Source organism: Bubalus bubalis, chromosome 7 (genome assembly GCF_019923935.1).
Source record: "Bubalus bubalis isolate 160015118507 breed Murrah chromosome 7, NDDB_SH_1, whole genome shotgun sequence".
NCBI lineage: Eukaryota > Metazoa > Chordata > Mammalia > Artiodactyla > Bovidae > Bubalus > Bubalus bubalis.
The window spans coordinates 31,329,060-31,341,645 of record NC_059163.1 but is presented as its reverse complement, the minus strand read 5'-3'; the positions used below and the strand labels follow the sequence as shown (position 1 = coordinate 31,341,645).

At 37.5% G+C, this 12,586-nt stretch overlaps 1 protein-coding gene across 19 annotated transcripts in view; it reads left to right on the top strand.

Annotated features, from left to right (window-relative positions):
- The window catches only part of RUFY3 (RUN and FYVE domain containing 3), a 95,254-nt gene that overhangs the window by 32,880 nt on the left and 49,788 nt on the right, over positions 1 to 12,586 (top strand). For 14 of the 19 annotated variants that reach the window (XM_025289939.3, XM_044945804.2, XM_025289941.3 and 11 more), the window contains exon 2: positions 6,800 to 6,853. The exons of the other annotated variants lie outside the window; for them this stretch is intronic. In XM_025289939.3, the coding sequence (XP_025145724.1) occupies positions 6,800 to 6,853 (54 nt within the window). The remainder of the gene's footprint in view (positions 1 to 6,799; positions 6,854 to 12,586) is intronic. 19 annotated transcript variants of the gene reach the window in all.

The window sequence follows — 12,586 nt, the reverse complement described above, 5'->3', positions numbered from 1 at the left end:
ATGAAACAGACTTATTGTGAAATAGCCTCTAAGTAAATATTTTCCCCCATAATTAAAATTAAATCAGTGTATTAGAATTAATGGGGTTCTTCTAGAAAATACATTTAGTATTACTATGTAATATTTTAGTGAAAACAACTTTATTTTTCTAGTTAAAAAATAATATATTCACATTTAAAAGGTCACAGAATACAGAAAAGTAAAAAATATAAAACAGAATTCATCTACAATTCTAGTACCTATCAATAACCACTAGTAGGATTTAGTAACCAGATTCTCTTTTTTAATATATAGACATGGAGTTCATTTACAAACTCACACAATCTTATAAGTTGTGTGTATACCTTTGTTGTGTGACCTGCCTGTTTTCTCTCCACATTAATAGATGGAAATCTGTACCACCTCCTTTAATGCCTTAGTTGTTTGGATGTGCCATAAATTCTTTATTCCCTTATTACAAGCATTTAGGTTATTTCTAAATTAGGCTACCACAAACATTCTTGGTGTATCATTGTGTTTCTGACTTGAACAATTTTCATTTTTAGAAGTGGAATTTCTGGCTCAAATAGTAATGTATTTTAATTTTTTATACACATTTCCAAGCTGCCATAAACATTAAAAAAACTTTAATGCCATGGTATCATGAATGTTCCCATTGGCTACCTCCTTGCAACTCATTTTTGTCTGTGACTGCTGTAGTTGGTTGTGGTTTCTCACACTGATTAAAATCTCAACTCTCCAAGGAAACAGTGTGGTTTTTTAGGACAGTTGATTCAGTAGCTGTAAACTGCATGACATTTTATCTGTTTTTCTGTTTTCTTTAAGCTAGTAACAATGTTCTGTGCAGAAAGGAATGAGTTTTACTTCTGATTGTACACTGAGAAATCCATGCTTCTCTAAGATTGCTAGCATTTACTTTCTGGGGTTAAAAAGGCTGCTGGGGCTTCTTTTTTCTTTCTTCTAGAGGTGTAAAAGTTAGGATATTTCTGAGATGTACTGTCTTATCTGAGAATGTCACCGTGTCCTGTTCTATGGGCAGCAGCTACCCAGTTGAGGTCCACAAAAACACTTCATTTCTGACATTTCTTGTCACCAAATGTGTGGGGTTTTTTCCAATAGCAGCAATTCTTTAACAAGGTCAGGGTGTCCCACAGTTTAACTCATTTCTAACTCTGTTCTCCTGGAGATAGCATCAGATCCCACAGGTCAAGGGCTCAGATCCTCAAGACTATTCCCTGACCCCCACCACACACAGGCTTTGGCTGCAAGTGGCAGGTCCCCAGGTTACCCACCATTTCTAGCTGACTGGGCTACAAATCGGAGGTTCCCATGACCTTCTCTCTCTTGAATTCAGTTATTTGCTAAACAGTCCATACAACTCAGGGAAACCTTTACCTATGTTACCAGTTTATGAAAGGATGTGTTGGAGGATACAAACATACAGCCAGATGAAGAGACACTAGAGTGAGGTCTGGAAGGCCCAGAGCACAGAAGCTTCTGTCCCTTTCTAGTTGATGTACGTCACCCTCCTGGTTCATGAATGTGTTCACCAACCTGAAAGTTTTCAAACCCCATACTATTGGGATTTTAAGGAGGCTTCCTCATATGGATAAGACCCATTATTAACTCCATTTTTAGCCCCTCTTGTCTCTCCAGAGAAGTGGGAGTGGGGTGCTGATAATTCCAAACTATTAATTATGGGAACCAACTCCCATTTGAGAGACCCCCAGAGTAATCTCATTAGAACAAAAGATGTTTGTAGTGTTCTTATCACTTAGGAGTTTATAAGATTTCAGGAGCCTGTGTCAGGAACTGGAAATTAAAACCAAATATACATTTATTATTATAAATCACAGTATCACAATAACTTAATTTTACTTTTTCCAGGATTGTTTCTATTTCCCTGCTAATAGTTTTTTTTTTTTTTTTTTTGTTTACTCTGGGAATAAAATGGACCTTGGCCTAACTTACTGGTTAATTCTAACAGGACCTCTTAGCTTTTTTTTTGTTAGCTTGATAAGTTAGCTTGATAGCTCCTTTGCTAATATTTATTATTATGTCACCAACCCAGTTACTGTTAGTTTAACAGAGCCTCAGTTGCTAAATTTGTCCTTGGTTTACTTAACATTGACTTATGTTATTTCTCTATGTTTAATAATTAGTTTATTTATTTTTTTCAATCCAGTCTTCTCTATCTCCTTTAAATAAGTATGGCAAATACTTAGAGGACTCTAGTCTGTAGCCAAATCAAAATACAGGGTATGCATTGGTTTCTTGTAAATGTAAAGTTGACATTTATTACCTATGATGCACTAAGTACAGGTACTCTTAAGTAACAATTATGTTCACAACAGTCCTTCAAAGAGTTATTTGTGATCAGTGATTGGGTTTCAGGAAGGATTTCCCCTCAAGAAACTGTAATAAACTTTCAAAAAGTAACACTCTAAATCAAAGACACCTTGGAAGCACCTTAAATGTCCATCAACAGATAATGGATAAAGAAGATGTTGTGTGTGTGTATATATATATGTCTGTGTATATATACATACACACACAATGGAATATTATTCACCCATAAAAAGGAACGATATTGGGTCATTTGTAGAGACCTGGATGGACTTAAGAGTGTGTCACACAGAGTGAAGTAAGTCAGAAAGAGAAAAACATATATTGACTCATATATATGAGTGGAATCCTTTTGTATAGCACAGGGATCTCAGTGCTCTGTGGTGACCTGAATTGAGTGGGGTGGAGGGAGACCCAAGAGAGAGGGGAGAGATGTATGCATATAGCTGATTCACTTCATTGTATAGCAGAAACTAACACAACATTGTAAAGCAGTTATACCCCCAATAAAATAAAAAGAAAACACACCTAGCCTCAAGGAGACAGTGTAACTTGTCTCTAAACTGGACTGTAACTCAGTTGTCTATACTACAGACCCTATGGTAATAATACTGAAGAGAGAATATATCAAGAAGAGGGATCTCACGAGCATGGGTACATAAACAGCGGAGAGGCACTTTGTGGCTATTCCAATGCGTCTCAGGAGGGAGGGAGCTGCAGCCCTACCCCGCCCGCTCCATCGTTGAGAGAGAAAAGGAGTAGCTATGCAAGGCCCAAAGTCAAAGCCAGGGCCTCTTTCCCCAGACACACTGCATCATCACTGAGTCACCATGTACCATAAGAGCAACTGTCTTACAGTATCACTAAATTAAATATTTAATTCAAGTAAATTAGTCTGCTCATTTAGCCAGGAAATAAGCTATGCTTCCTTGAAAATTCAGAGCCTTTGTACAGTTGCAGCCTGTCTCTTTGTCTTTTGACTTAAAGTATGTCTTCATTCAAATGGATCTTAAAAATAAGATGATAGAGTCAGTTAGGGGCAGCATTTTGCCATTTAATCCAAGTGCTTAGAGTGGAGTGGTGGTCCTGATGTTGCGTTGGTCTCGTGGCAGCAACCCTGTGACAATCCACACCCCTTTCTTTGTGAGTCAGTGTTCTGAGTGAGAACTGAGTAGCTAGCGTAACTTTGGAAGCACCCGTTTACCACTCGACATTTAGAGTGCATGTCTGTCACAACTGTGATCTCCACAGCTCTGAACTATGCTTTATCTAGAGCAAAATTTAATCCAGACCTTATCTTCTGTATCAACGAGTGAGGCTCTATATTACTCTTCTTTGCAATCTGTGAATATGTATTATGACAAAAATTCAAGGTAATATAGCTTTTTAGATCAGGCGAAACATACTCGAGGCAACAAACTGCTACTCCTCAAAAAAGGAAATGTTCTGGGAAAGAGACAGGAGTTGGCTCTGCTGCCTCCCACCTCTTTGATTCATATATTAGATGCTTTTGTTGTTGTTGTTGTTTTAACAAGTTGAACATATTCCAGAGGGCACAATTTTTTAAAGAAATCTTTTATAAATTCTTCTTTGGGGGTTATAAAAGAATATTGTGGTATGCATTCTTTATTACAGTACAATTCGGAGCATGCCAAGGTGAAGTGGGGAACAACTTTAAAAAGAGAACACATACCTATTACCTTCCAGGGAGCAGGGCTGTCTCTTTTAAACTGATTCTATCACTCTGGCACTCATGATTTTAAGTGTTGTTTTAGAAACAAAACAAAGTAAGTGGATGGAGCAGAAAAGTGCTCTAGATGAGACATGCCAAGGGAGAGTCAGAGAGACCCCTTGTACCCATCACCCATTTCTACCTAGAAATTCACTTTCCTGAGCTCTTCTTTGCATAGATCTTGGAGGTTCTTTATATTCTGCTTAATAAGATAGACTTTTATTAGGTGACAAATGTAGTTTTTGGTTAAAGAAATGCAGGCTAAAATAAGAATAGTCCAAGTCTATACGACAGAGGATAAGATGGCTGGATGGCATCACTGACTCGATGGACGTGGGTCTCAGTGAACTCCGGGAGTTGGTGATGGACAGGGAGGCCTGGCGTGCTGCGATTCATGGGGTCACAAAGAGTCGGACACGACTGAGCGACTGATCTGATCTGATCTGATCTGATATAGAAAAATATCATGACTGTTAGAAAAATAGGTTCTTATAAATCTATAAGCCTACACAATATAAATCTGTAGCACATTATATTTTCAGAGGATTATACTTGAAAATCATATATGCAAAGATGTCTGTATATGATGTATTTTAACACAAATTCATTGTAAAATAATAGAATTGTGCTTTTTCTGTATGAGACACTTTGAGTATTCTACACATACAGATCCACAATCATAAAATCCAGTAAAAGCTCTGAAAGCATTTTTCATAAGTTTGTCTGAACTTATTTGGTGCTGAAATACGACCTAAATTTACGTGAGGCTATTTATAGTCTTTATTGATTCTTTTAATTTGAATATCCATCATTTCCTGCAGAAATACTAATGTGCTTGCTTGTGACACCGCCCCAGGCTGTGCTAGTTCTGCATGTTTGTTGGCCTCAGTATTGCCATTTCACCTTTCTAAAAAAATAAAATTCTGAATTTCAAAGTTCATTTGGCCAGAAAATAACTAGATAAAAGATTTTGGACTGATGTTTACTCTTTTACTCGTTGCAACAGTTCTGTAAGATAGATACTGTTCTTGTCCGTGTTTTATAGATGAGGAGACTCAGGAAAAAGAGATGAAGTCTCTGGACCAAGGTCATAACAGGCAGTGAGGGGTGGAGCTGGGATGTGAGCCCGGGCAAAGTCATTAATGGAAAGACAATACAAATGTAATAGAATAGAGATACTTGCTTGCTTTTTATATTAGCTATCTTTGGGTCTGACCTAACAATAATCTTTTTATATGTAGTTTTCATTCCATTTTAATCACATGTCACCTTACTAGATCCCCATCTGCTTCCCTGTTTTCTGAATTTAAATTTAAACTTTTTCTATATTTTTGGGTTTTTTGGTACATTTTTACAGGATAACTGACCGTATATTTGACACTGGAATGTACCCTTACACGCCGCTTGAAAATCACTATGCCACATGAGAACCAAAGTTAACCAGTTTAATTACAGTGATAATTTAATAAACTTGTGAGAAAAGGACAAATGGTAAATTCTTTTTCTAGATGGTTATTTCAAGTTATTGCTTCAGATCCAATGCTGACTTCCATGATAAATTTTTTAAGAAAGAGGGCTTATCATGGGCAAAATATTCTTTGCTCACTTTCTTATTTTTGCTATGCTTTATCCTCTGAGAACTTACTTTTATATGCTAAGTATTTATACATATAAAATTCACATGATTTTGTGAGTTTAAGTATGAATGTTGCAGTTGTGTGTAATGGTTTCAGTTTCTGAAGGATAAAGCTAATCCATTTTTTAAAAAATTTCTGTAGGTTCTCAAATTTTATAGAACAGATAATGATCTTACAGCTTAAGACACTGTCAGAAGAAACTATAATGAAGTATCTTTTATATTTGAAATCTTGACATTCTTGTCCTTTTGCCTCACATGGAATATTCTGTATACAAGAGTATTGAATTTATAGTGGGGAAGGAAATCCAAAAAAGAGGCTATGTATACATATAGCTGATTCACTTTGCTGTGCAGTTGAAACTAACACAACATTGTAAAGCAACTATGTGCTAATCAAATTTAATTTTAAAAAACATTGAATTTATAGTAAGAGGAAAGAGTACTATACATTAAATTGAGTAAACGTCTATCTTTATTGAATTATAAGTGATTTATTTTGTCTTCAAAACAGCAATTTTTCCTTTATTTTTGTTTTGAGGAAGGAGAACCATCGGGGTGGAAGGCTTGAGACAAGTATTTAGATTGTTCTTTAATTATTTTTACTGTCTAAGCCACCATTTATTTTAAGAAAAGTCACTAGTTTTCCATCATGATATTTGGCCTGAGTCTAAAACACACTCCACATGCGTTTTAGCTTCACGGAAGGTCAAAATAAATATTAAATGAGGTCAATGGTATGCACACTTAGAATGCAAATCTTGATTTTTGGTGGGAAAAAAAATCTGTTACTTTTTATGGGATGTACATCTTTTTCTCCTCTGATGAGAAGCTTTGAAATTGTTAATCTTAGCTTTGAGACATGTTTAACAGTCATAGTTGATTTATCTGCTTGGTTAGTGTCGCATGGCTCCTTGGGTACGTTCCCAGCACTTTTCACTGCTAATCTCCTGGTTACGCCCAAAGAGTTCTAGGAATCCCCCTTTCAGTTACCCCTTTTGATACCTTGTTTTTGATAACACTTTTCTTTCTTGGCTTGCATGACATTTTATCTTTCTTTTCCTTTCTTTTTGCCGTTTGCAAAGACTCTTGGGAGGATTTGACAGATTTGGTGGAGCAAATGCGCGATGATACAGAAGGTGCGTGCCACACCAGCATCTTTCAGCTTTTTTTTTTTTCTTTCTTTCTTTTTCTTTCTTTTAATTTTCTAACCACCTTTTGATCGTTTTCCATAAGAGGAAGTGTCCACTTTAGGTTTTATTTCCCATTGACAGTAGCTGGAGCAGTAAGCATGTTTGCCAGATTGTCCATGCAGGTGCTTCATACAGGAGTAGGATTTTCAGAGTCTTGCATTTAAAATCTTTATGGTTCCAAGTAAAGTGGCATTAATATATGTTTATGCTGTTCCTTCAGGATATTTGTTAAATGACATGTTCAAAGGGGACTTTATTTCAAGATTGTATCAGTTTTTTCTGTCTGTTTTTTCATTTGTTTCTTAGGAAAATGTAAATGGTTTTATATCATTCATTTAAAAATGTATATATACGTGTGTGTGTGTATGTGTGTGTGTGTGTGTGTGTGTATATATATATATGAATATATATATATGTATATATATATATATCTATGAATTCCACAAACAGTTTAAAAATAAACAGACCCCTGGAACATCAAGTATTTGGTCTGGAATGTTGCTCTGATTTGTAGATTTCCATCACAGTAAGCACCTTGAGCTTAGTCATCTTATAGCATTCCTTTCTGGTGGAATTTCTTTGACAAGTAGCATATACATTTTAATGCATGGAGGCTCCCAAACCAGTAATTATTTCTTCCATAATCGGTACCTTACTTTAAGGAGCTCAAGGTGATTTGCACTTTTTATAAGAAAAATTGAAGTCTGGCTCCACTTCACTGTATCATTTTACTTCCTCCCACTTTGGCTGGGCAACTGAAAGCCCCCCAGCTTCAGTGTACATTCTCTTAGCACACGACCACCCACCGCTCTGCTCACACTGGCCTTTCCACTGACTGCATGAGCTGCACTCAGCCTCCCCTTCTGCCTTGTTCCCATGACATCCCAACCAGAACATTCACTCCCCTTCTCCCTGCCCCCAGCTCCGCACCCCCAGTCTCTTCATGAGAACCCTATGGAAGCACTCCCTGACCGCTTTGACACAGTTCATTTTTCCATAAACTCAAGTCCTGCAGAACCTGAAGCTTAAGGTTTTTTACTTGTTCTCTCCTTCTTGTGTGTTTACATTCATAGCTAAAGTGTAAAATCCTTGAGAGCAGACCCCGTCTTAAAATTCTTGGTACTCATATCAGTTTGGGACAGTATTGTCCTTGATAGATTTGGTCACACGGAACAAAAATATAAGTCAGTTTCTCTCTCCAATGATGCCCAATAGTTTCTTCTTCAGCACTTTACTTTCAATGAGTCAGTTATCCTGAGTTTCATGCCATTTCCTAGAATCAAACTATCTTTTTATTCTGTCTTGGTTAGCTATATGTATTCTAAAGAAAAAAACAGATCAGTATTATCTAGTCCTGAGAGTTTCTAGACAAGGAAAAAAAGAGCCGTGTTGATTCATTCAGTGAGTAGTGTCTGCTATGTTAGCTGCCATTTTGCTTATGATTATTATTTACCAGACACTAAACAGGTTTAAGGTTTTGATTCCTTTAATAGACTTCATACATAAAGGCCAACAAATCTGTGTCCTTCTTAATAGACTTCTTCTCTATGACTTAGTCCTGGCAAAATTCTGTTTCTTAGATATGAATTACTGCTGTAAGAATCAAGCCTACTGTGGGAGTCAGCCTCCTCTTTTTCATTTCTTTTTTGATGAAATTTTTGTGAATCATTAGAGGGGAAATCAGAAAGGGAAAAAAAAAACAAGATATGAATTTTTTTTTAAGTATAACTGAACTATATTGTATTAATTACTGCTGTACGGCAAAGTGACTCAGTTATACATATAAAGTGAAAGTGAAAGTGAAGTCTCTCAAGTCGCGTCAGACTCTTTGTGACCCCATGGACTGTAGCCCACCAGGCTCCTCCATCCATGGGATTCTCCAGGCAAGAACACTGGAGTGGGTTGCCATTTCCTTCTCCAGGGGATCTTCCTGACCCAGGGATCGAACCCGGGTCTCCCGTGTTGTAGGCAGATGCTTTACCATCTGAGCCACCAGGGAAGTCCATACATATATATGGGTATATATATATATATACACATCCTTTTTCATATTCTTTTCAATTATGGTTTGTCACAGGAATCTGAATATAGTTTCCCGTGCTATACAGGAGGACCTTGTTGTTTATCCATTCTATGCGTGCCAGTTTGCATCTGCTGATCCCAGATGCCCACTCCATCCCTCCACCAGGGCCCTCCCCTTTGGCAACCACCAGTTTGTTTTCAGTGTCCCTGATTCTGTTTCTGTTTCATAAATAGGTTACTTTGTGTCATATTTTAGGTTCCACAAATAATAAGTGATGTCACATGGTATTTGTTTTTCTGATTGACTTAGTGTGATGATCTCTAGTTGAAACCAAATAGCAAATAGCATTATTTTGTGCTTTTTTTTAATAGCTGCAAAGAACATTATTTCATTCTGTTTTATGGCTTAGTAATATTCCATTGTATATATGTACCACATCTTATTTATTCATTGCTCTGTTGTTGGACACTTAGGTTGCTTCCATTTCTTGGCTATTGTGAATAATGCTGCTATGAATATAAGGGTGCATGTAAGAAGATGTGAGTTGTATTACTTTGATGATCCCTACCAGTAAAGTGGAATATGGTAATGTTAGCCAAGAACCTATTTACAGGAAAGTCTTATTGCAATACAGCTTAAAAAAGAAAATCAGATTCAAGGAAGGAAAATGGCTTTACTTGTTAACTCTGTTGAGTTTTTTGTTTTGTTTTGTTTTGTTTTATTGAATTCAAACTATTTACTGTTGTAAACATTAAACAAAAGCATTATGAGTTCTAAATACAGTCTTTGACAATTCCAACAAAATAAGTGGTACGTTTAAAAAATAAAGCTGATGAGCAATAGATCCACTCTATATATTTTCTTTCAACAGTTCCAGCAGAGAGAGCAGAGTTATTTTAAAAAAGTATACAGCAAGGATTGTTCCTATTGTAATGGCAAATTCTGGAAACTGTAAATACAAATAGTCATTGAACAGTCAGACGGTCATATTCCTAATTCAGGAAGAAGTAATGTAAGAACAGTCTGCAATCCAGTTATACTCAATTGTCAACAGAGAATGCTTTTTCATAGTTCTTTTCTCAAGAAACAGCAAAACTTTGGCAATTGAATGTATTGAAAATATATTTTCAAAGTTCAAGATACAGTCATAACATTGTGTGAAAGGTGATCTGTACACCAAGGCTCAGAGGTTGGTAAAGATAGCTTACAAAGCTGCTGGAGCAGTTACCAGCAGAATCTTGAGTTCTATTTGCATAGCTCACACATCCCTGGAATGTGGAAAGGTATGCTATTTTTTTGGCAAGAGCAAAGGAGACATCCTTGCCTTTGTATAGAATTTTCTGCATCTTGTGTTTCGTTTCAGTTATATGAAATACTAGAATTTATGAGTCAGGCTTCCGTGATGGCTCAGATGGTAAAGAATCCGCCTACAATGCAGGAGACGCTGGTTCAGTCCTTGGGTCAGGAAGATCCCCTGGAGGAGGGCGTGGTAACCCACTCCAGTATTCTTGCCTGGAGAATCCCATGGACAGAGGAGCCTGGCAGGCTACCGTCCATGCAGCCGCAAAGACTCGGACCCAACCGGGTGACTAACACTTTGACTTTCACTATGGAGTATTACCCACACATAACAACCATAGCAGCTCAGGGTCAGGAGAGGAGCCTGCAGTCAGACCTGGAGAAAGCTACTGATGTATGTAGGCTCAGATCTTTTCAGGAGACCCTTCACTGCTGAGCTGTTGTAATTATATTTCTTATCAGTTATTATGGCTGTGTCAAAAGAGGTGGCTTTTTAATAGGCAAAGTGTTAACACTAGCTTCCATTTTCCTGAAAAACTGCTCTTTAAAATACCAAACTCTAGGAGGTCACAGATTTAACTGTTCATTTTGGTGTTTGATTTTTCTTGTGTTTTATTTTGATTTTGGCCAGATTGAAGGTTTTTCCGGTGAACTGATTTCTTACAGTGATGGTTGGTTTTACAGTCAACATGTCTATAACTTACGTCTGGAAGAATATGAAATGTCTTCTTAGGACAGAATTGTATCATGTTTACAACATTGGTCAATCATCTTACATATCATCTCATATGTGCTATTAATTCAGGCTGAAAAGTTTTGAAACTCACTAAAAGATTATGAAGACTAAATGAAATAATAAAAGCACATGGTTTACTCTCTTTAGTTCTCACTAAACACTGAATTCCTATCTGTACTTATTACAAACCTTTTAAACAGATTCTGTATATTTGCAGTTACCCAGATTACTCATCTCTTTGAGCACTGGAGTGGCTGGGATGTTATTTGAATTAGGGAAATAATTTACTTGTGTGAAATAATACCTGATCAAGATGGCTTACTGGTCCCTTGATGTATTTCATGAGTTAAGATTTGATGTCCGCCATCTTGAAAAATGAAAGGAATATATCTAAGAGATTTGTTTTAGCATCTAGTACTATATCGGGCTTCCCCAGTGGCTCAGACGGTAAAGTGTCTGCCTGCAATGCAGGAGACCCGGGTTCGTTTCCTGGGTCGGGAAGATCCCCTGGAGAAGGAAATGGCAATCCACTCCAGCACTCTTGCCTGGAAAATCCCATGGACGGAGGAGCCTGGTAGGCTATAGTCCATGGTGTCGCAAAGAGTTGGACACGACTGAGCAACTTCACCTTCACCTTCAGTACTGTATCACACACATGTTCAATGAAGGTTTTCTTTTTTTAATTTTCATTTAGTTAGTTTTGGCTGCACTAGGTCTTTATTGCTGTGTTACTTCTCTAGTTGCTGTGAGCAGGGACTACTCTTCTACTTGCGGTGCTTGGGTTTCTCACTGCGGTGGCTGCTCTTGTGGAGCACAGTCTCTAGGGCACGTGGGGTCAGTAGTTGTGTCACATGGGCTTAGTTGCTCCGGGGCATGTGGTATCTTCCTGGACCAGGAATTGAACACAAATGCCCTGCATTGGAGGAGAAGGCAATGGCACCCCACTCCAGTACTCTCACCTGGAAAATCCCATGGACAGAGGAACCTGGTAGGCTGCAGTCCATGGGGTCGCGAAGAGTTGGACACGACTGAGCAACTTCACTTTCACTTTTCCTTTCATGCATTGAAGAAGGACATGGCAACCCACTCCAGTGTTCTTGCCTGGAGAATCCCAGGGATGGGGGAGCCTGGTGGGCTGCCGTCTGTGGGGTCACACAGAGTCGGACACGACTGAAGCGACTTAGCAGCAGCAGCCCCTGCATTGGCAGGCAAATTCTTAACTACTGAACCACCAGGGCAGTCTCTGAAGGCTTATTTTAAATTAAATACAATTGTGTAATTTATCTATGGAGGACCATAATACTTTTGAAAGCTAACAATTTTTTATTCTTAGTACAGTCTAAGCATTTCTAAATATTTAACACACATGAGCTTGTTTAATCTTCAGAACCCTATTATCATCTAATGGATAAAAGAAGTAAGGCCTGCAGAGTTAAGAAACTTTCACAGTGTAATACTACTCAGCAATAAAAAGGAACAAACTATTGATAACCTGGATGGATCCCTCAAGAATTATGCTGAGTGAAAACAAAAAAATAAAGCCAATTTTAAAAGTTACATATTGTTTGATTCCATTTATATAACAGTCTTGAAATGACAGCACTACAGAAATGGAAATAGA